Source organism: Bombina bombina, chromosome 4 (assembly GCF_027579735.1).
Source record: "Bombina bombina isolate aBomBom1 chromosome 4, aBomBom1.pri, whole genome shotgun sequence".
Classification (NCBI taxonomy): Eukaryota; Metazoa; Chordata; class Amphibia; order Anura; family Bombinatoridae; genus Bombina; species Bombina bombina.
This window is the reverse complement of record NC_069502.1, coordinates 327,194,961-327,220,728: the sequence shown is the minus strand read 5'-3', so window position 1 is coordinate 327,220,728 and position 25,768 is coordinate 327,194,961. Positions and strand designations below refer to the sequence as shown.

Here is a 25,768-nt window from a genome sequence, read left to right as displayed (position 1 = left end):
TTTTGGCTTTTATGTTATGATTTAAATTGCACCCTGGCAGCTGGTTTTTGAAAGTGAGTACTGGATCTCTGTTGCTTTTTCAAATGATATATTATATAATATATATATATATAATTTTTTTTGATCATGTCACTCTCACTTGACATCTGTGTGTACCAGTGACGTGCAGTGAGCTCAGAGGCTAGTGAGGCAGTGGCTATGATAGGCCTGAGAAGCACATATATGAACCTAATAGAGGTAACTTAAATTTACGATTAAATTAGCCGGTTACACAATGATGATTAGAATATTATCTAATATCTTGTATTTAAGCCTCTGTAGACAGTCCCCTTATCTCAGGGCTATTTATTTATTTATTATCTATTGACTTGCATTTAAGCCAGTTAGTGCTGTGTCCTGCACAACCCCACAGGAGAGAGCACAATGTTATCTATATGACACACATAAATTAGCAGTCTCTTTTTGTAAAAAAGCTAATAAAAAAGCATGTGATAAGAGGCTGTCTGTAGTGGCTTAAACAGTCAGAAATTTAGAGATTAAACGGTTATAAAGTATATTAATATAACAATGTTAATTGTGCAAAGCTGGGGAATGGGTAATAAAGGTGTTATCTATCTTTTTAAATAATAGCGATTTTGGTGTAGACTGAATTCTGACCCAGGCAGGATGAAATACTTGCAAGCACACAAAGAAGGCTTCCAAACAATCTGACCACATGTTAAAACCAGAAACTCCCTAATGCAACTAATGCATAAAAATGCAGGGGATGACTGGCAATTTTGGAACCAGGGGGCGAGTACAATTCAGTGGCCCAAGTACTAAACCCCTGCCCACTATGAAATTCTATATCTAATAGTTAAATTACAAGGGAAGTAAAGCACCTAAGAAAATGATAGAAATAAGGCTATAAAAAAAGATTTTTAATGGAAAAAAACATATATATTTATTTTTTCTAACATCAATGCATAGCCCTAGCATACTGCTGACATCATGTACATTTCCAGAAAACTGCTGACATCCATGTACAGTCCTAACATACTACTGACATCCTTGTACAGCCCCTTACAAAACCATTATTCAGGGCCCCCACACATACATAGAAACACACTCACAAACATAGATTCACATACACACAGAAACACACTAGGACATACAGAGGCACTAACACACACAGTGACACACACAGAAACAGACACATACAGAATCACACACAGAAATATACAAGAAGACTCACACAGACAGACACGCACAGACACGCAAGCACCATCAGATACCATATACACATAGGAAACAACATACACAAAACCAGGCACCACATGCACACAAACAGGCACCCAAAAAGCACAGACAAGAAGCCACATACATCATCACTCACACATACACAAGCACCCACAGGAATACACACTAAGAGGCTGGCTAATCCACAAATATATACAGACAAGCACACACACATACACACTTCCATGTGACTTTTACATGAGTTAAATATATAATAGTTGAATAAAATGTTTTATTAATATTATATGCCAGTTGTACTTGACAAGATGGAGTGCCCCCCTGCTCCTACTTACTGTGTGCCAGTAATACACTACATTTGATTAAGATTAAGGGCCTTTTACAACCACTTATTACAGTTTTCTGCCACATGACTCCCTTCCCTCATTTATGCCACTCATCATATACCATATTAAATCTGCCAATCAGTTCCCCTACTCACATGAATGCCAGCTAAATGCCACAATATACCAGACAAGATGCAAGACTCCTTGTCCCCATACATTCACTGAGAGATATCACAGCTCACTTGTGGATTTAATATGAAAACCACTAATAATAATAATATATCATATAAAATAATTTTTTAATACTAAAAATATAAAAACTATGCTTTTTAATAAATGACAGACAGATGAGATGAGGTGTTATAAACAGGAAAACCCCAAAGCATGGGAAACTGCAGTAAAAAAACTGTATTTATTGAAGGAAAACAACATTAGGATGACAGAGTGAAGTACTGACCTTAACTCAATCAGTCTATCTAATCCACATACATAGAAACAAAATCAGCACAGTTTTGTTCTCTTTAGTTTTCAGTGCACATAACTAAGATACTCAGAAGTGTCTAGACCCAGTAGATCTCACCTTATATCTTGGGTGACATAGGAGTGTACTCAGCACTGACTGTTTTACAGGAGGGAATGTACATTGTTTATTATACAGACCAGAAGAGGTTCCTGCATAAAAAAAAAGCACTAGCATTTACTTTTTTGCACAAGGGCACCAGCTAGTGACAACACAATACTTACTGAGAGCTGTAGTAATAAAGCATCATTTATTATACAGACCAGGAGAGGTTCCTGCATAAAAAAGGCACTAGCATTTCCTTTTTTGCACAAGGGCACTAGCTAGTGACACCACAATACTTAATGAGAGCTGTAGTAATAAAGCATCATTTATTATACAGACCAGGAGAGGTTCCTGCATAAAAAAAGGCACTAGCTTTTCCTTTTTTGCACAAGGGCACCAGCTAGTGACAACACAATACTTACTGAGAGCTGTAGTAATAAAGCATTTATTATACAGACCAGAAGAGGTTCCTGCATAAAAAAGCACTAGCATTTACTTTTTTGCACAAGGGCACCAGCTAGTGACAACACAATACTTACTGAGAGCTGTAGTAATAAAGCATCATTTATTATACAGACCAGGAGAGGTTCCTGCATAAAAAAGGCACTAGCATTTCCTTTTTTGCACAAGGGCACCAGCTAGTGACAACACTTACTGAGAGCTGTAGTAATAAAGCATGCTCTGCAGTCAATGTTGTTAACTGGTTAAAAAGCAGCAAATTACCAGATCACATTAAAAACAAAATATTCGCAATAAAAAGTTAAAATAAACTGCCAGCAAAATGTGGGAAGCTATAATCATTACCAGCACTCCTCAGTCACAACAGTCAACATTGTTAATAAGTAGAAAGCTTACAGATCACAATAAAAGCATTAATATTAACACTATCATTTAACAGAATGAGTAAAGCTATAAACCCTACCCCTTACTGTGCACTTCTTCCTGCAGTCCTTATTCTCCCCTCTTGTTTCTAATGAAGCCTGTGCTAGTGGGAGGGTCCCAGACTGGATCACAGTAACAGGAAGTGAACATCAGACAGGGCCAGCCCTGCATCCTGCATAACTAATCATGCCAAGAAGAGTTTTACTTCTCTGATTGGCTCTCTCCCTAAGAGGCATCATGAGGGATGCCTCCTATTGGTCATTATTTTTTCTTCAGGTAGTTTGAAGTTACCACCAGTGGGTGGCGCTGCTGCTATTGAAGAAATGTATCCATGTTTTGCTATGAAGAGATGCAGTCCTGTATTATGCCTCTCCATAGCATTACATGGGTGGAAAAATTTTTAGTTTTTTTTTGTTTTTTTTTTACAATTTTTTCTTAATTAAAATTTAACTAAACTTTGGCCCCATATGGCAGGGGAAGCAGTGCCTCCCCTGCCTCCTATGACTGCACGTCCCTGGTGTGTACTTTTTCTATTATCTGTCATTCTGTGTATATATATTCCTCAGATTCATCTGTAAATGCACTAAATGAAGTTGGGGTCATGGCATCTTAAATTTCACAACTGTTTCTTCCCCTCAGCTGGCTTTTAAACATCAGTTCTATATTAGGTTTGTTATTTTTGCTATAAAAATAATTAATGCTTTCATCTTATATGCTGCTTAACATGGTGCAAACCTTTGTCTACAAGAAGAAACTTTCTTTAAAGAGACATTCTAGTCAAAACTGATTTTATGTCAGAGAAGGTGCACTGCACTGACCTCAGGAATCTTGTGCCACTATATTTTATTCCCAGTATCACAGCTTTATAGTCCATAGTAGCCTCCTGCACCTTTTCTATATCATGCAGCAGGAACAGTAAAAAAGTTATTTTGAAATGAATATTGTTTCTGGCCACTCTGCTGAATAGCATCGGCAATCTGTTGAATCAAACTAGTGAGCCTTTTGTAATTGGATGCCATATGCAGCCCAGATCATCATTAGTGGGCGGAGCTTGGCAGCCATTTCAAAGTGGCCAGAAACAATATTCAATTTAAATAACTTTTTTTTACCATTCATGCTGCATGATACAGAAAAGGTGCAGGAGGCTATTTGCAGCTTAATCGAAGGTACGACTTTAAAGGGACATTAAACACTAAATACATGCTAGATAGAATGATGCATTCAAAGAAAAGATTAGTCCATGACTAACATGTAGATGTATTTATTAAAGTTTCATTAGTTGTTTAAAAAGTGACAAAAAAAGTGTAAAGTTTTAGTGTCTATAAAACACTGGGAGCTGCCATGTTGTAACTTGTGTTACCTTCTCTGCTGTGGCCAATTAGGGTCAGTTATAAATAGGACACTAGAGTGTGCAGCCAATGGTTGTGCTGGATTTAACAGTGTTCTGCACTTCCATTTCTAACAGGAACTGAAAAGCTCACAATTTCAGAATGGGATTACAGGCAAAGAGGACATTGTTTTATTATATACAATTTATCATTTTATATTACCATCTCAAAGTGTTTAATGCCCCTTTAAGAACACTAAGGTATAGATTGTCCCTTTAAGTAAAAATAAAAATGAAGGCCTGTTTTCATAGGAAATCACACTTTCAACCCAAACAAGTGATAGCATTCAACTTTCTTTTCCTTCTACGGGTCTTATTTTCAAAGTTTAAGAGAAAAGGAAATATTGTATGTTGTTGTCTATTTTCTAAAAAATGCAGAGTAATGTTAAGTGTACATATATCAATAAAATTCAGAAACATTTTACAGGACACACCTCAGTATATTGGTAGAAGCAGTGACTATCTTTATACAGACATTCTAGTAGACTGTGAAATGTGCAGTAGTACATTTCAAATTTCTGTTTGGAGTATTTTAACAATAATGCTAATATAATTTGAAATTCAATGCTGAAATTTTAAAATAGTCCTAGAATGTTGTTGTAAGAGTATAGGTTTTCCTCTACAGCAATATAAAATGTTGTACGATATAGAATGTACGCACCAACATATTTTGTGCTATCCTAACGCAATATAATCTGCATTAATGGGACATGAAACCCAACATTTTTCTTCCATAACTTCGACAGAGCATGCCATTTAAAACAACCTTCCAATTTACTTAAAGGACCACTCAATGAAGTAGAATTGCATAATTAACACATGCTTAATAAAAAGACAAGGATTTAACACCTACTCTCAATTTCAAATAAGCAGATTTTTTTCTGACAAATGTCTTTTATCTCCCATTTTTCAGCCCCTGTATCATGTGACAGACATCAGCCAATCACAGCCTTGTATACATATAACCTGTGAGCTTGTGCACATGCTCAGTAGTTCCCCAGAAAGTGTGCATATAAAAAATCTGTGCAAAAATTGATAATGGAAGTAAAATGGAAAGTGTCTTAAAACTGCATGCCCTATCTGACCAAAATGTTATTAATTATCTTTGTGTCCTTTGTTGAAGGAGCAGCAATGCACTACTGTGAGATTGATAAAAACATCAGTTGAGCCAATGACATGACATATATGTGAAGTCACCAATCATCAGCCAGCTCCCAGTAGTGCTTCATTGCTCTTGAGCCTACCAAGGTATGCTTTTAAAAAAAGGATATCAAGAAAACAAAGCAAATTAGATAATTGGAAAGTTGTTTAAAAGTGCATGCACTGTCTCAAAACTTTAAATTTAAATTTTACTTTACTATCCCTTTAACCAGCTGGTGAACAGAAAGTCATTAGCACTGTCAATCTTTCCATTCCAGGTTAGCAGAGTGTGGAACAGAATTAATGAACAACAACATTTTAAAACTCAGACCTTGCTTCCTAAATGGTCTAGAGTCCTGTACCTATAGCCTTGTAGTTAATGTATTACTTCCTTAAGTTTCCTTAAACAAACTGTTATAGGGTGTACACCTGGCTGCCATTTGTGCATTCCTATGTTTTGTTCTTTAAAGACATCAAAATATTAATATTATAATAATAATAATAATAATACATTTAAAAAATAATAATATGGCAAGATTTACCATTAGATTTTGTAATTTACCTTCTCCATCAAACGTTCCTTGTCCTCTCAGGATTTTCCTCTTATGAAAAAAAAAGAAAAATTGATAACTATTAAACTTCAATATAAACTTAAACTAAAAATATCATTCATATAAAAAGGCAGCAATTAAAAGGTACATAAAACTCATTTATATATACACTCTACACACAGCTAAGGCTATCACTGAATCTAACGTTTACTTCAATTCAAACCTGCAATGCATTCATGTGCATTTCAGATTTGAGTTGCTTGTCCCTTTAAAGGGAGAGTATACACCAATCTTCATATAACTGTATGTAATAAACACTACTATAAAGAATAATATGCACAGATAGTCAGATACGGATATAAAAATCCAGTATAAAACCATTTAAAAACTTACTTAGAAGCTTCCAGTTTAGCTCTGTTACTGGAACACCCACTACAAGTGGGAAATAGCAGACACCCCCTCCCCCTTCCTTTGCATATGAAAAGACCCTTTACACAAACAGAAGCAAGCTGGAGTAGGTATACGTTTGGATTCTCATAAATCTTTGTGGCTTGGTTAGGAGTCTGAAAATCAGAGCAATGTTATTTAAAAATAAGCAAAACGATCCATTTAAAAAACAAACAAACTGTATGGGCTATATAAATGGATCATCTACAAAACATTTATGCAAAGAAAAAAATAGTGTATAATGTCCCTTTAAATATAGCCTGTGATCAAATGTGATTTTAAAATTGTTTTTCTGGATAGACAGAGCCTAAAATATTATGAGAAGAGATACTGGAAAACACACAGCTGCTTTTGCAAAGGAGTACTTAGTATTTACATCTAATTCTGAGGTTGATGTTAATGATTTTAAAAGCACTCCTATAGTTTAGTTTGCATAGAAAAAAAAAAGGTTTCATTTAGGGGTTAAACCCCCTTATCTATGATAGATTGCATTATTTAATTAATTCTCAATATCTGCCTCACTGAATACTTCTTTCCAAATGCTGTTTTCTACAATTGTGCACCAAGTTCCCTGGAGAGCATGGCAGGGCTTGACAAACCCAGAAGCCTGGGAACCACTGTGGCTCCTAAAATTGATTTTTTACTTGTATGGCCAGGGAGCTAATTCTCAAAATGTTACCAACCAAAGAACATATACAGTTACCCTAAATCTAACCCTTGAAATGCAATGGCATTGGCAGATACATAGGATCTTCTATATATTCTTCCTTCCTCATATCTCTAACAGGACATATTTGCATGAAAACATCTATTGCTATTATAAGGTCAAAGTCCTGAAACATCTACTACTGGTGCAAATCAAACCCAGACAGGCACATACATGCAGATGTACTTGAGAAAATGGAGTACCACATAAGTTGCACTGGAGAGTTGTATTATAAACGGAAGGCCTTAAATGGATTAATAATGTAATAGTAAAAATGCTCTAATACTCTAGGGCGTTTTACTGTTACATTCCGGTATGGCACTGTTTGTTTAACCTCTGCATAGTGGGTTAAACACATAGTTAAAGTTTGATCCAGCGCAGCTATACACTTCTGCCATGAATAGCATATGGCCGGTGAGCTCATAGGAAGAGTAATTTGTGCATAGTCACCAATTAACATAGGATTTAAAATAAATAAATAATTATACTTTAAAATACCATGTCTTAGATGCAACACAGAAAAAAATACTTAAATATCCTTTTAAGTCACAGACATATTGTATGGGATAGTTAAAAGTAATTGTTGGGCACTACATGGGAGATTCCGGAGAAGTATTAATGTTTCAATTTCCTATGAGCACTGCATTACAGGGAAACATTTATGAATAGTTTATTGATGAATAAAACATGCATACTGTAAAATACTTCCCTGTGATGTAGCCCTCAGAGTATCGGAAGGAATGCATTAAAGTTCATGCATCATTCCAATGTCAATTTAAAACAACACATCAGCTATACAAGGAATCAGTATGTTCTACAGACATTTCATATATGCTTCTGTGCAATGACAATTCCCCACAACAGGATTCTTCTAAGAAAGTATGTGTAAATAACAGCACAATGAAAGTTATATGAACTAATGTTCCCTGAACCCAAAAACTTTATGCATAGGCCATTCATTTTAGGCTTCCTGTCAAAATGTTTATTGAAACCAATTACATCAGGCAAAAGATATCCACTGGAAGAGATTAACTCATTGGCTGCTAAAAAGGGCCACAACACAACTTCACAATGTCCTGTAGTTCTCACTTCCAGTCATGGAATTAATTCAGCCCTGATTTTATAACCACTGCTGAAGTTCCAGTCAGGAACACATCTGCTTTATTTCTTTACATGGACACATAGCAGTTTCTCCAGCCTCTGCAGTTTACACTGGGTGTTTTGTCAAATTAGTTACCTTTAGGACTTTTTATGATGAACATATTTAGTGTAAAAGAAGCACTGCACTTATGTAAGAGTATTTTTTGTAATGATGTGATTCATTAAAACAATATTTAAAAGGGACTTGAAATCCATTTTTTCTTTAATGATTCAGACAGAGCATACAATTTTAAACAACTTCCCAATACACTTCTATTATCTAACTTGCCTCATTCTCTTGGTATCATTTGCTGAAAGAGCAGCAATGCACTACTGTGAGCTAGCTGAAAGCCAATGATAAGATGTATATACAGTATGTGCAGTCACCAATCAGCAGCTTTTGAGTCTAAATATAAATACTTTTGAACAAAAGGATACAAAAAGAAAACGAACAAAATTAGATCATATAAATAAATTGGAAAATTATTTCATGCTCTATCTGAATCATGATAGAAAATAAGTAGGTTTCATGTCCCTTTAAGGGGTATGAGCATTGACTTTTTATAGGACAACCTCTTCACCCCAGGCTTTGCAAATCCAGGGGCCAGCTAGTTCTGGCTTCCAATTTTTTGGATTCATCTATTTGCTAACCCCAGGCATTCTTTTTAGCTTGTTTGGGCTTCTTTAGGGGAGGTGTACCTATCTCCTGGGTTGTTGCAATAAAACGAGAGAGTGGACCTTATCTTATTCAAATCCCCATTTATTTCAGTAGTTGCTCCTAATCTTTACCCCTCATTTAGGTTGATTTTTATACATTTTTAGGCAGCTCTATTCAGTAAACTAAATCAAGAGGCTGAATCACCTGAGCAATATAGCCTTGTACGAAGTTTAAGCAGCCTCTAATTGGCTGTTCAAGGCAATGGTGTGTAAATAAATGTGTAGTAAATTAATCAGAGTATAAATGCAGGATTAGTACTGGAGAGTAAGTCTATAGATACCTGTAGTACATTTGAAGCTTTTAGTTAGTGCTTTGCCATTTTTCTTTTAATATAAGAACACCAGAAAATTATAAAATGTGTGCACAAAAATATTCACAAGTAAACATGTTAATTTTGTCATACTTATAACCTAATTTGTACCTAAAGTGACAGTAAAGTCAAAATTTTACTTAAGAGTATGCCGTTTTAAACAACTTTCCAATTTACTACTATTATTAAATTTGCTTTCTGCTCTTTGTATGCTTTGTTGAAGATTAAGCTTACATGGGCTGATAGGAGCCCAAGGGCCGTGCACACGTCTTAAAAACTCTATGGCAGCAGTGTTTGCAACAATGTTTATAGCAATGTTATACACTCTTGCAAACACTGCTTCCATAGACTGCTAGAGTCACATGCATGCTTTCCATCTCCTAGAAGCCTAACCTGGTTTTCTCTGTAACAAAAGGATACAAAAAGAACAAACCATGTGTCGTAATAAAAGGTAAAATTTGAAAGTTGTATAAAACTACATGCTTAAAATCTAGAATATTTTTTTTTTTTTTTTTTTACAAATCTAAGTATGAACTGCTGAATTTACCAAACCAAACTAATTAAAGAAGTAATGGGAATAATACGTTCTTGTAATAACAAGACAAGTACTCTATGGGTATACACACTATGTTTTTAAATAAAGATGCAAATTGTAACAAAATCTTGCAAACTTATAATGTTTTGCTATTTAATGACACACAATATTAGGGGAATCAATCTTACCTTTATCCTTCCCAAGCTAGAAAACTTCTCTTTGTCCTCTACAACCGATTTAAGCACTGGCTGAGACATCCTGTTGCTTTTCTTTCTCTCTGTCTGGTCACTGAAGTCAATACCGCTCACAACTGCTCTGCGATAAGAGGTAGACCTTAGCCCTCTCCTCAAAGCTCCTGGACTCTCTGTATCAGCTTCTGCATCTCCATCATCTGGAGCAACCACCACCAAAGGGGCTGTGCTGGTTTCCACCATACTTCGAGTCTTTAAAACCCTTCTCTTAGGCTCAGTATTTTGACTGTTCTGTACACTAGATTTGTTGGCCACTTTTACTCCTGAAGCTAGACTCTTGGGGATGATTTGTTGAACCCCTGTTTTGAGGGCAGGAGTACTATTTGTGCTTAATATTATGGACTGCTTTTCCGTCAAAGTAGAGGGATTAGAAGATGTCCTTTGGAGCTTTGTTTTTTCTTCAGAAACAGATTTTGGAGAAACTGATAAAGAATCTGATTGGTCATTTGCTGTACTCATCCTGGCCTGCATCTGCAGAGGTGGGCTATTGCTCGCCACCATTCCATTAACTGAAAAACCAGAATTGGACCCAAAAACAATTTGTTCTTTGTCAGGTGTTAAACTAACATTATGAGTTATCCTGTTTGAATATTTTGATTTTTGGTTTGGGGATGTCAGGTTTCCATTGGCAGTAAAAGTAATAGAATTATTTGAAACCACCTTTAATACCTGAGAAGATCGTTTGCTACTTGGTGACCTTGCTGTATATTCCAGAGATGACAATGACAATGATGAAGGTAAGGGTGGTCGGCCATTGGAATTATGGTATAAAGCCCCCCTTTGTTGAGGGATCCTGCTTTCTGGAGAAGTTGTAATCCTTTCTGCAGGCTGTGTTACTGTAAAAAAGTGCTTGTCCTCCACAGGAAAATCTGTAACCAGCAATCCATTTGGGCTCTGATAAGACTGAGGTCTGGGTCTTGGGTTGTGGCTGTAATAATGTCCCTCTGCTTGATGAGAGTGAGCATTTGATTTCCTCCACAGTGGAATGAACTTGACATCATTGTTGGAAAACTCCACCTCACTTTCTGCTTCCATAGCAACGTCTGCTCATCTTCCTTCTAAAAAAGAATAATCCACCAAACCTAGCAAAGGACAGGAATGATCCAACCACCCTGTGTCATGCCTAGAAAAAGAGGATGTCACATTCCACAGATCAGAGTAATAAATATTTGTATTCCTTAATAAGACAACCAGAGACTAACCCAAATGATTTGTAAATGAACAACACAATTTTATTAGCACTATATTCAACATGCAAATATTTAATAACAATTAAAAAATAATAACCTTGATCAATAAAAAAGCTAAAACTTACTACAAAAATGCACCAACAACTAATAAGCATCACATTTATGTTAAATTTCAATCTGGTTTAAAATATCCTGTCAGCTAGTACATTTGACTTTAGAATCTAAATGCTCACTGTCAAATTATATTAGAGCCGATATTTATCCCAGAAATATGAAAATCTATTAAAGCTATTTAAACACACATGCACTTTAGTTCTTACATCACTGCTGAAATCTCCTGGTATGCGGGTTTTAAAAGCTTTCACTTGTTGCTTAATAGGATTATTCTCTCACACAACCTTGGTAAGAACCACTGCATTTCAATTAACTTCAAGATACTCCAGTTTCTATCTGGCAGCTAAGACAACTGATCTGTCATTAAATTAAAAAAGTTTATGGAAACACGAAAGCAGTAACTTCTTGTGTCTATAAAACAACAGAGGAAAGTGCAACATTTGTAAGTAATTACAATAAAAGCAACAAACAATTGATTTTAATCATTAAAAAAAATCATCAGCATTTTTTTACATAGACACACAATATACATTTTAAGAGAGTAAAAACTACAGTCCTAATTAATTCCACCTTTGCCAAGTCAAGCCATTTGCAGTAATGGTTACGTTTGCACACCTGCTGTTGAAAATATGTTTAATGACTGCAACTTGCTTTGGAATTTTGGAATTAACTAGTTTTATCTCAGGATCATGCATACAATTAATTGAACAATATATAAAGTGATGTAAATTGTATTTTTCTATATATTGAACACATTTAAAAGCTAATCTGCGGTGTGTCATATAGTAAAGTTGGAACAAAGTAAAATGCTATATATATATATATATATATATATATATATATATATATATATATATTAACGACCAGAAGACGTGTCTTTAAAACATACAGGGAATGTAATTCTTTTTTCCGTTTAGTAAGTATTTCTAAGTAATCTGCGGAAAATGTCACTTATAGAAACCAGCTTGATGCGTTGTAACTTACTTGAGTCTAGAGATGTCACGCTACATTCTGACCCTCTGTACAGAGCTGCCTTGTCCCTCCTGGTGGCACCAGGACACTGCAGTATGGGAAGCTGCGGATCAGCGACTGTCTGTGGGCGCCAGCTGAAGAGGTCAGTTTGTGACAGGCGCAGCTCCACCTGCCTGGAAGCCAGGACGGCTGGGACTGCTGCCTCCGGCTTCACAATGGGAGGGAACACACAGGCATTAAAGATCAGAGTCCAAAATGTCTTAATCAAACTGAGTATGACATAAAACTGATATGGATCTGGTCTCCCAGGTTGCACAATGAAAACATCCACCTACTGACCGAAGTAAACAACCAGAATAAGAAACTCTCTGTTAAATGCTGCTCAATACTAATCGGGTTCCAGACTATAATCATAGCTTCGAGTTGTGAGAACTAGTTTGCTTCTGTCTGTCCTATGAATTACTGCCCTCTAGTGGCAAAATGTGTGATGTAGAATCCTACAAAAGTTATTTTTATAATTTAACCTTTTAATTGCTGAGCCATTTCCACCCCTATGCTAAGTTGTTTTGGAGTTGTATGTGCTGCTCACACAAGTCCTACTGTAGCAGGTATTTTTTTTTGGTGAAAAACACCAAATTATGTATTGTATTTTTCAGCAGACCTATCAGATTCAGACTATACCATTATTTTATGTATATATCATAACATGTGACAGTTGTACAACAAAATGTGTGAATTATATATATTAAATTTGTGATAAACAAGGTTGTTCCCAATTGTGTATGTTTTCTAAACTCTATTGTGAAAAATGTATCCGTAGATAAATAGATAAACGGACCTTTGGGCATATCTCTTTGATCTGTACATAGGGGATCCCATGAGCCTGTACTCAAATAAATGCACATGCCAGGTGATTACTATTACCACAGTACCAACATTTTCTTTGTGATTCAGACAGAGCTTTCAATTTTTTTTTTTTTTTCCAATTTACTGCTATTATCAAATTTGCTTTGTTCCCTTGTTATTCTGTGCTGAAGAGAAACCTAGGTAGGAAATAATGCTGCCATCTAGTTCTCTTGCAAATGGATAACATGCTTGCAAAACTGCTGTCATATAGTGCTCCAGAAATGTGCCGGTGTTTTGTCGATTTTTCTTACCTGTTGAATTTTGCTACCCTCTCATTGTGCATGCACACACATTACGTCTCTGCATTCCACATATGTTGTAAAGAATGTGTGGAAGGCGGTGATGTATGTGCGCTCATGCGCACAGAAAGGGGTAGCAAAATTTGACGGGTAGGTAGCAAATCTCTATGCTTTTTCTGCACATGCATGCCGCTCGCACTCTCAATATGTACATAAAGTTAACTAAACTGTTTTTCCAACAGTAATTTGCTTCTTCATATATCATCACAATTAAAGCTTACACCTAAGGAGGAGTCTGTACCTACTCCAGTTATACCTCCTGACCATATTTTGGCTACCATACGTACTAATTTGACTTCTCCCTTGGGGGAGGAGATCCTGGCTGCACAAACCAATGCACCTCCTGAGAAACCTAGTGGTAAGTGCTTTGTTCCTGAGAATCTTCAAACTAAACTTTTGCACACTTACCACTATCCTAAAGCTACAGGTCACCAGGGCAAAAACCAAATGATTTAGTCTGTCACTCGACAATTCTAGTGGCCAGGTCTTTGTTCTGATGTTGCTGCATATGTTGCCTCCTGCTCAGTTTGTGCACAGAATAAGACTCCTCAACTACTTCCTGTGGGTCTTCTTCAACCTATTGCTAATGGCGAGCGTCCTTGGACACATCTTTCCATGGACTTCATTGTCGAGCTCCCTGTTTCCAATGGCAATACTGTTATCCTAATGGTGGTTGATCATTTTTCTAAAATGTCACATTGCATTCCCTTGAAGAAGCTGCCTACCGCTCAGGAGCTTGCTTCAATTTTTGCCCGAGAGGTCTTCCGTTTACATAGGTTACCCAAGGAGATAGTCTCGGACTGGGGTAGCCAGTTTGTCTCCAGATTTTGGCGTTCCTTTTGTGCTCAAATGGGCATCCAGCTTTCCTTCTCCTCGGCATATCACCCTCAATCCAATGGGGCTGTGGAATGGTCTAATCAAGCTCTGGAACAGTTCCTCTGTTGCGATGTCTCAGATAACCACAATAATTGGTCTGAACTGTTACCTTGGGCAGAGTTTACTCGTAATAGTGCTATTAATGCTTCCTCCCAGTTATCCCCGTTCATGACAAATTATGGGTTTCAGCCATCCTTGTTGCCCGATTCATTCATGTCTCAGGGTATTCCGGCTTTGGAGGAGCATCTCCGGCAACTCCATTCGATGTGGGTGCAGATTCAGTATTGCCTTCATCGTTCTATGCAGCGCCAAAAGTTCCAGGCTGATAGTAGGCATCTGCCCACGCCTTCCTACCAGGTTGGTGAGAGGGTTTGGCTTTCTTCCCACAACTTGAACCTTCGTGTGCCTTCTAATAAACTGGCTTCCCGTTATGTTGGTTCTTTTCAAATACTCTGATGGGTCAATCCTGTGGCCTACGCTCTTGGCCTTCCTCCTGCAATGCACATCTCCAATGTTTTTCATGTCTCCCTCTTGAAACCATCGGTTTGTAATCGGTTTACCACTGTGTTGCCTCGTCCCCGTCCTATCTCAGCAGCATTATTGACTCTCGTATGTCCAGGGGCCATGTACAGTATTTGTTTCACTGGAGGGGCTACGGTCCAGAGGAGCATTCATGGGTTCCCTCCTCTGGTGTTTATGCTCCCACCCTTCTCTGCGCCTTCCATGCCTGTTTCCCCAATAAGCTTTTTGTCCTCCCGTGGGGGAGGGGTCGTTGAGGGGAGGGTACTGTCAGAGTTTTTTCCCTGATTTGTTTGACATGTGCTGCTGGCAGCCATTTTACTCACCTTTTACTGAATCTGGTACAGAGTGTGTGATGCTGCTCATTTCCTGCATGCCCTCTTATGACCAGACTGGTGTACATCATCTGTGTGAGACAGATTGCAGTCTTAGAATTGTGATGTCATCACTCTCTGTCTCTCTCCTCTGTCTCTCTCTTTCCTCTGTCTCTCTCTCTCTCCTGTGTGTCTCTCTCTCTCTCTCTCTCTCTCTCTCTCCCCTGTGTCTCTCTCTCCCCTGTGTCTCTCCCTCTCTCTCTCTCTCTACCCTGTGTCTGTCTGTCTCTCTCTCTCTCTCTCTCTCTCTCTCTCTCTCTCTCTCTCTCCCATGTCTCTCTCTCTCTCTCTCTCTCTCTCTCTCTCTCTCTCTCTCTCCCCCTGTCTCTCTCTTCCCTGTCTCTCTCTCTCCTCTCTCCCATCTCTCTTTCTCTCCCTACCTCCAATCCCTCTTTCTCTCCTTAAGTTGAAAAAAAAAAAAAGAGAAAAATTGAATGTATAAAAATCAAAAAGTTTAAGGGGGGGGGGGGTCGCCTTCATGGATTCTTGCACCGGGGCCCTGAGGTTTCTAGTTACGCCTCTGTGTGTGTGTATGTGTATATATATATATATATATTTAAAATATGTGCAGAACATTGGAATGTGAAATATTTACAGTAAATGCACAGTATACCACTTTATTAAATATGAATATTGCATAAATATGATTTTACATCTTTACATCTACTTAACTGCACAGGGCTCCAATGCACTTATATAAATGTCTATTTCTGTGTACATATATATTTATGTGCTTATATGTGTATATTTGTCTGTAAATACATAAATACACATATAAATACATAAATACATATGTACGCATATACAGGGAGTGCAGAATTATTAGGCAAGTTGTATTTTTGAGGATTAATTTTATTATTGAACAACAACCATGTTCTCAATGAACCCAAAAAACTCATTAATATCAAAGCTGAATAGTTTTGGAAGTAGTTTTTAGTTTGTTTTTAGTTATAGCTATTTTAGGGGGATATCTGTGTGTGCAGGTGACTATTACTGTGCATAATTATTAGGCAACTTAACAAAAAACAAATATCTACCCATTTCAATTATTTATTTTTACCAGTGAAACCAATGTAACATCTCAACATTCACAAATATACATTTCTGACATTCAAAAACAAAACAAAAACAAATCAGTGACCAATATAGCCACCTTTCTTTGCAAGGACACTCAAAAGCCTGCCATCCATGGATTCTGTCAGTGTTTTGATCTGTTCACCATCAACATTGCGTGCAGCAGCAACCACAGCCTCCCAGACACTGTTCAGAGAGGTGTACTGTTTTCCCTCCTTGTAAATCTCACATTTGATGATGGACCACAGGTTCTCAATGGGGTTCAGATCAGGTGAACAAGGAGGCCATGTCATTAGATTTTCTTCTTTTACACCCTTTCTTGCCAGCCACGCTGTGGAGTACTTGGACGCGTGTGATGGAGCATTGTCCTGCATGAAAATCATGTTTTTCTTGAAGGATGCAGACTTCTTCCTGTACCACTGCTTGAAGAAGGTGTCTTCCAGAAACTGGCAGTAGGACTGGGAGTTGAGCTTGACTCCATCCTCAACCCGAAAAGGCCCCACAAGCTCATCTTTGATGATACCAGCCCAAACCAGTACTCCACCTCCACCTTGCTGGCGTCTGAGTCGGACTGGAGCTCTCTGCCCTTTACCAATCCAGCCACGGGCCCATCCATCTGGCCCATCAAGACTCACTCTCATTTCATCAGTCCATAAAACCTTAGAAAAATCAGTCTTGAGATATTTCTTGGCCCAGTCTTGACGTTTCAGCTTGTGTGTCTTGTTCAGTGGTGGTCGTCTTTCAGCCTTTCTTACCTTGGCCATGTCTCTGAGTATTGCACACCTTGTGCTTTTGGGCACTCCAGTGATGTTGCAGTTCTGAAATATGGCCAAACTGGTGGCAAGTGGCATCTTGGCAGCTGCACGCTTGACTTTTCTCAGTTCATGGGCAGTTATTTTGCGCCTTGGTTTTTCCACACGCTTCTTGCGACCCTGTTGACTATTTTGAATGAAACGCTTGATTGTTCGATGATCACGCTTCAGAAGCTTTGCAATTTTAAGAGTGCTGCATCCCTCTGCAAGATATCTCACTATTTTTTACTTTTCTGAGCATGTCAAGTCCTTCTTTTGACCCATTTTGCCAAAGGAAAGGAAGTTGCCTAATAATTATGCACACCTGATATAGGGTGTTGATGTCATTAGACCACACCCCTTCTCATTACAGAGATGCACATCACCTAATATGCTTAATTGGTAGTAGGCTTTCGAGCCTATACAGCTTGGAGTAAGACAACATGCATAAAGAGGATGATGTGGTCAAAATACTCATTTGCCTAATAATTTTGCACTCCCTGTATATCTATCTGTCTATCTATCTATCTATCTATCTATCTATCTATATATATATATATATATACTGTATATATATATATATATATATATATATTATATATACATATCCATCTTTAGTAATATATAAGTATGTATCTCTGTATTAAATCACTTTGCCTTTTTTCTCTAACATGTGAGACTTCATATGTTTGGGCCCTTATAACTTTTTTTGTGCAGTATTTTTTCTTTAAATCATTTTTATTAGATGGTGTTATTATGAGTGTAACTTTACTTTGTAATGTATTTTTGATGTGTTTTGTGTCACTTTTTTGTTTTACGAAACAGTTAAACAGAGCTCTGAGGACACCGTAATCATTCTAGCGTAAATAATGATTGCACTCAAGCAATAGCGATTACTTTCAACTTGTAATACCAGCGGTAAGCCCGACGAGCGCAAACTTCCACGATAAACCTCTTATCGCTCACGCATAACTGTTACCGTTCCCCTCGTAATCTATGTGAGAAGACAGATTCTACACATAGCAAATGAGATGCAGTAGTCAGACAGGTGTTATAGGTTATAGTTATGAGTGATTGTACCAGCTATTTGCAAAAGGCTTTTTTTTAATTAGTATTAGTTATTTTATTTTCAGAACTTTTATTCAGTTGCATCAAAATCATTTTGTTTTTTTCATTGAATGAATCTACTATTTGTACCTCCCCAAATGAGACTTCTTCCTGGTAATAGTAATGACTACCCAGTAAAGACCATTTAAAGGGATTCTAAACCCATTTTTTTTTCTTTCATTATTCAGACAGTGGATGCGATTTTAATCAACTTTCTAGTTTACTCCTATTATCAATTTTTCTTTGTTCTCTTGTTATCTTTATTTGAAAAAGCAGGAATCTAAGCTAAGTAGCCAGCCTATGTTTGGTTCAGAACCCTGGATAGTGCTTGCTGATTGGTGGCTAAACTTAACCACCGATCAGCAAGTGCAACCCTGAACCAAAAATAGGCCGGCTCCTAAGTGTCAGCCGTATTTAGTCAGTTCAGGATTTAACCCAACTGCTAGCGTGGATATTAAAACACACGCTAGCACACTGAGAAATATCTAGGACGTGACCCACTCAGGAAACAAAATAAGCAGGGTATCAGAACTTCCCAAAAGAATATTAATTCAAAATATCTTCTTGAGGATAGAATTGATTTACAGGAGATAGCGTTCCTTTCTCAGGAAAATAGAAACAAACAAAGCTTATGTCCCTTTAAGCAGGTTGATAGTGGATAAATGAATATGCTTCTTTCTTGCAGGTTTGCAACAAACTAAGAATGTCCCTTTAAGCAGGTTGTTAGCAAACAAAATAATAATGTCCTTTTAGCAGAAATAAAGCAAACAAAAATAAAGTCCCTTTAAGCAGGTGTCCGCAAACAAATGTTAATGTCCTTTTAAGCGGGATTGTCAGCAAAGAAATGATAATGTCCTTATTAGCAGGATTAAAGCAAACAAAGATAATGTCCCTTTAAGCAGGTGTCAGCAAACAAATGATAATGTCCTTTTAAGCAAGATTGTAAGCAAACAAATGATAATGTCCTTATTAGCAGGATTAAAGCAAACAAAGATAATGTCCCTTTAAGCAGGTGTCCGCAAACAAATGATAATGTCCTTTTAAGCAAGATTGTAAGCAAACAAATGATAATGTCCTTATTAGCAGGATTAAAGCAAACAAAGATAATGTCCCTTTAAGCAGGTGTCCGCAAACAAATGATAATGTCCTTTTAAGCAAGATTGTAAGCAAACAAATGATAATGTCCTTATTAGCAGGATTAAAGCAAACAAAGATAATGTCCCTTTAAGCAGGTGTCCGCAAACAAGATTTGGAAGCAAGAGGCATTGGCAAAACAAAGTCAAGGAGGATAGGGTCAGATTTCATAAGAATGTACTCACTCAGACAGGGACCGGCAGAAGAGAGAACAAACGGGCACCGAGTAAATCTCCCGCCGAGATTTAAAGGCAGAGAGAGGCCGCCACGTCATAGGGGTTGTCAGAGAATGCGTCACGTTGCCTAGCAACGTGACGTAGAAACCCAGAAGAGATCCGGGAGCCGCGGCGACACGGCGATGAACGGTGAATTCATGACATCACCCCCCCCTCAAGGACCCCTCCGGGGGACAGGACCAGGCCTAGTAGGGTGGAACTTGTGAAAGGCCTTAATTAAGGCAGGGGCACGCACCTGCCGGGCAGGTTCCCAGGATCGTTCCGTAACAGGATAACCTTTCCAATGAATGAGATAATACAGTTTCTTCCCACGAAGCTTGGAATCCAGGATGTGACTGACCTCAAATTCAGGTTGGCCTTGAATCAAAAGAGGTGGAGGTTTGAGCAGAGGTTTAGAATACCTATTAGATAATACAGGTTTCAAAAGAGATACGTGAAATACTGGATGGGCTTTGAGGGTCTTGGGCAGAGCAATTCGGTAAGCAGTAGGACATACTTGACCCAGTATTCGGAAAGGACCCACATATCGTGGTCCCAATTTGGTGGAAGGCTGTTTGAGGCGAAGATGACGTGAAGAAACCCAAACCTTATCGCCAGGCCGATATTTGGGAGCCCTCCGTCGCCGAAGATCAGAATAGAACTTATAACGTTCAGAAGCCTTGGAAAGAAGAAGGCGTATTTTCTTCCAATGACGAGTTAACCTCCTGGCGGATAGATCAGAAGCAGGATTTTCAGTGGAAGAGGTGTGTAGAGGAAACGTTCTGGGTTGAAATCCATAGGCTGCATGAAAAGGAGAGGTCCGAAGAGAGGAGTTGTAACGTGTGTTATGAGCCAATTCTGCTAGTGGAAGGTAACCAGTCCAATTAGAATGATGATGATCCACATAATGCCTCAAATAAGTTTCAAGGCACTGGTTAACCCTTTCGGTTTGGCCATTAGACTCCGGATGATGTGAAGTAGACAAAGAGATAGTTGTTCCAAAGTGTTTGCAGAGTGATCTCCAAAACCGAGAAACAAATTGTACTCCTCTATCCGAAACAATGTTCAGAGGGAAGCCATGTAATCTCACAATGTGTAAGAGAAAAAGTTCGGAAAGTCTTTTGGCAGATGGTAAACCAGGTAAAGGAATGAAGTGAGCTGTCTTAGTGAACCTGTCAACAACCACCCAGATAGTGTTGTTTCCAGCTGAAAGAGGAAGATCGGTAATAAAATCCATGGATAAATGGGTCCAAGGCTGATGAGGAATGGGTAACGGTTGAAGCAAACCGGAGGGAAGTTGACGAGGAGTCTTATTGCTGGCACACTGTGTACATACTGAGACATAATCTGTAACATCTTGAGACAGAGTAGGCCACCAGACATGTTGCTTGAGCCTTCGAGCGGTGTTACTGATGCCAGGATGTCCAGAGAGAGGACTGTCATGAGCCCAATATAGAATCTTGGAATGAAGACGTTTAGGAACAAAGAGTAGGCCAACAGGAGGTTTGCAAGACAAAGGAAGATCCTTTTGAGCAGATTGTAAGTCATGTAACCACGAGGTTGATAACTGGGCTAAGACTTTATGAGGTTGAAGTATGGTACCAGTTTCAGGAGTTGAAGTGTCTTGAAATTGTCTGGAAAGGGCGTCAGCCTTGATGTTCTTAGAACCGGGAATATAAGACAGATTGTAATGAAAACGTGAGAAGAACAAAGACCAACGTGCTTGTCTGGAGTTCAGTCGTTTGGCCGTTTGAAGATAGAGAAGGTTTTTATGATCTGTGAGTATAGTAAACGGCAAAGAAGTGCCTTCCAACCAATGCCTCCATTCATCCAGTGCCATTTTAATAGCAAGTAACTCCTTATTACCTACATCATAATTTAATTCAGAAGGAGAACATTTCTTGGAGAAGAATCCCACAGGGTGGATCTTTCCTGTGTCAGGTATACGTTGGGAAAGGACAGCCCCAGCAGCAACTGATGAAGCATCCACTTCAAGAATAAATTGAAAATCCGGATTTGGGTGACGCAGGATAGGTGCAGAAGAGAAAGCTTTTTTGAGAGAATCAAAAGCTTCAACAGCTTCAGGAGGCTAATCTTTGCAGTTTTGTCCTTTCCTGGTGAGAGACGAAAGAGGTGACGTTATAGTAGCAAAACCTTTGATGAATTTTCTGAAATAACTGGCAAATCCCAGGAAACGTTGCAGACCTTTAAGAGAATCAGGTTTAGGCCACTCCAAAATGGCAGAGAGTTTAGTTGGATCCATTTCAAATCCTGATTCAGAGATTACATATCCCAAAAAGGGAATGGACCTTTGATGAAAAGAACATTTCTCCAGTTTGGCAAATAGATGGTTATCTCTTAAACGTTGAAGTACTTTCCTGACGTGATGTATATGATCTTGGTAGTTTTGAGAAAAAATTAATATATCGTCAAGGTAAATGATAACAAAAATATTCAAGAAATCCCGAAAAATCTCATTCACGAAGTGTTGAAAAACAGCAGGGGCATTACACAGCCCAAACGGCATGACAAGATACTCATAATGCCCAAATCGAGTGTTAAAGGCTGTCTTCCACTCATCACCCTTGCGCATACGGATAAGATTGTATGCTCCACGGAGATCGAGCTTGGTAAAAATGGTGGATCCTTGAAGATATGTGAATAATTCAGGTATTAGGGGTAAAGGATAACTGTTCTTGATGGTAATTTGATTTAACCCTCTGTAATCGATACAAGGTCGCAGTCCGCCATCCTTCTTTCCCACAAAGAAGAACCCAGCCCCTACAGGAGAAGAGGAGGGTCGAATGAATCCTCTGGCCAAATTATCTTTGATATATTCTTCCAAGGCTACATTTTCAGGCCTAGAAAGTGGGTAAGTTTTGCCTCGAGGATAAGGAGCTCCAGGGAGAAGATCAATAGGGCAATCAAATGAACGATGAGGAGGAAGACGTTCTGCTTCTTTTTTAGAAAAGACATCGACAAAATCTTGATACTGCGTAGGTAGAGGATCAGAAGTGTCGGTAGTAAGAGCAATAGTGAGTGGTATTTTAGTAAGTGGTTGAAGACAGTTAGTATGGCAAGATAATCCCCAGGAGGTGAGTTCACCATGGGTCCAAGAAAAGGTAGGATTATGTAACTGAAGCCAAGGAAGACCCAGGATTATGGGAAATTGAGGAGTAGTAATCACATCAAAACATATCCTCTCACAATGAAGTACTCCGACAGAAAAAAGTATGGGTATAGTAGTAAACTGGATGAGTCCGGAACCCAAAGGATCTCCACTAACAGTAGAGACGGAAACTGAAAACTTCTTTCTTAGTAAGGGAATAGTGTGAGTAGACACAAAAGTGGAGTCAATGAACACTCCTCCAGCACCAGAATCAATAAGAGCTTGGGTATGAATTTTGTTATCACCCAATTGAAGGGTTACAGGAACAAAGAGTTTATTATAGAGGGAATGAACTTGTTTTTGGCTTAACTTAGTTCCCTGGACAGAAGTTAAGCCCTGGCTTTTACTGGCCTGGTAGGACAATCCCTTAATAAATGCCCTTTAAGGCCACAGTATAGACACAGGCCAAGAGAACGTCTTCTCAAACGCTCAGTTTCGGTTAATTTTATGGTTCCTACTTCCATAGGTTCAGCTTGATCAGGAGAGGCAGTTGTTACCGGGTTAGAAAAACGAGGAGCCAGACGAAAAGGAGTTCGAGTTGAGGACCTCTGATTTCTTTCTCTTTCTTGTTGGCGTTCACGGTATCTAGAATCAAGACTGATGCAAAGATTTATTAAGGCTTCTAGGGAGTCTGGAAGTTCCCGATACACCAATTCATCTTTGAGACGTTCTGAAAGTCCTTTGCGAAAAGCTGCTCTAAGAGCTCCCTGATTCCAATTAGTTTCAGATGCAAGAGTGCGGAACTCAATGGCATATTGAGACACTGATTGACCACCCTGACGTAGGTCTAATAGAGAAGCTTCAGCTGCGGAAGTCCTTCCAGGTTTGTCAAACACGTTAGAAAAAACAGAAAGAAAAGCATCCACATCCTGAAGTATAAGATCATCTTTTTCTAACAGAGGTGATACCCAGGCCAAAGCTCTTCCTTTCATTAAGGAAATAAGGAATGTAATCCGAGATGAGGGAGTAGCAAAAAGGGTAGGACTGTTACGAAAGTGAAGTCGACATTGATTCAAAAAACCCCTACAATCTTCAGGATTCCCATCATATTTATCTGGAAGAGGAATCCTAGGACTCAAATGTCCTTGCGATTGGTTGTTGGGAATAGGAGGAGGAGATGCCTCAATGTTAGGATTGGGAGGAATAGGAGCAACCAAGCTCTGTAATAATGTAGTGATTTGATCCAGCTTAGTATCCAAGGATTGCAAGTGGGTAGCATGAGATCCCAGTAACTGTCCCTGGTGAGTCACGGCCATGGATAATTCAGTGGGGTCCATTTATGGCCCGTTTGTAATGTCAGCCGTATTTAGTCAGTTCAGGATTTAACCCAACTGCTAGCGTGGATATTAAAACACACGCTAGCACACTGAGAAATATCCAGGACGTGACCCACTCAGGAAACAAAATAAGCAGGGTATCAGAACTTCCCAAAAGAATATTAATTCAAAATATCTTCTTGAGGATAGAATTGATTTACAGGAGATAGCGTTCCTTTCTCAGGAAAATAGAAACAAACAAAGCTTATGTCCCTTTAAGCAGGTTGATAGTGGATAAATGAATATGCTTCTTTCTTGCAGGTTTGCAACAAACTAAGAATGTCCCTTTAAGCAGGTTGTTAGCAAACAAAATAATAATGTCCTTTTAGCAGAAATAAAGCAAACAAAAATAAAGTCCCTTTAAGCAGGTGTCCGCAAACAAATGTTAATGTCCTTTTAAGCGGGATTGTCAGCAAAGAAATGATAATGTCCTTATTAGCAGGATTAAAGCAAACAAAGATAATGTCCCTTTAAGCAGGTGTCAGCAAACAAATGATAATGTCCTTTTAAGCAAGATTGTAAGCAAACAAATGATAATGTCCTTATTAGCAGGATTAAAGCAAACAAAGATAATGTCCCTTTAAGCAGGTGTCCGCAAACAAATGATAATGTCATTTTAAGCAAGATTGTAAGCAAACAAATGATAATGTCCTTATTAGCAGGATTAAAGCAAACAAAGATAATGTCCCTTTAAGCAGGTGTCCGCAAACAAATGATAATGTCCTTTTAAGCAAGATTGTAAGCAAACAAATGATAATGTCCTTATTAGCAGGATTAAAGCAAACAAAGATAATGTCCCTTTAAGCAGGTGTCCGCAAACAAGATTTGGAAGCAAGAGGCATTGGCAAAACAAAGTCAAGGAGGATAGGGTCAGATTTCATAAGAATGTACTCACTCAGACAGGGACCGGCAGAAGAGAGAACAAACGGGCACCGAGTAAATCTCCCGCCGAGATTTAAAGGCAGAGAGAGGCCGCCACGTCATAGGGGTTGTCAGAGAATGCGTCACGTTGCCTAGCAACGTGACGTAGAAACCCAGAAGAGATCCGGGAGCCGCGGCGACACGGCGATGAACGGTGAATTCATGACACTAAGCTTTCATTCTTGCTTTTCAAATAAAGATAGCAAGAGAACAAAGACAAATTATACTAGGAGTAAATTAGAAAGTTGCTTAAAATTGCATGCTCTATCTGAATCATGAAAGAAAAAGATTGGGATTAGTATCCCTTTAACTCTAGGCATGAGTAAAGGGCCATTATAGTGACACATTATTTAATTATTTCAATTAATTAGAACTGATGAAATAAAACTATATAGGTGGGCTTTACTGGGTAGTCATCACTTTCACCAGGAAGGAGTCTTTTTTAAGAAGGTGCAAATAAAGAGATTTTTATGCAGTTGAAAAAAAATGATATAAAAAACAATCCAAATGATTGGAACAGAACTGTTATTGCACCCACAGATATAATTCTGTCTACATTTAAGAAGAATGTTTACATGTTAGAAGGAAACGCAAGAG

General features: G+C 38.3%; 1 protein-coding gene across 2 annotated transcripts in view; it reads right to left on the bottom strand.

The window, feature by feature from the left end:
* The window catches only part of ARHGEF26 (Rho guanine nucleotide exchange factor 26), a 232,098-nt gene extending 219,228 nt beyond the window's left edge, over positions 1-12,870 (bottom strand). The window contains exons 1-3 of one of the 2 annotated variants that reach the window (XM_053710064.1): positions 12,483-12,870; positions 10,132-11,317; positions 6,099-6,138 (exon numbers count right to left, since the gene is read on the bottom strand). In XM_053710064.1, the coding sequence (XP_053566039.1) occupies positions 6,099-6,138; positions 10,132-11,229 (1,138 nt within the window). In that variant the 5' untranslated portion in view covers positions 11,230-11,317; positions 12,483-12,870. Of the gene's footprint in view, positions 1-6,098; positions 6,139-10,131; positions 11,318-11,704; positions 11,839-12,482 lie in introns of those variants that run through there. The other variant, XM_053710065.1, reaches the window with a different exon arrangement.
* Positions 12,871-25,768: the final 12,898 nt, after the last annotated feature.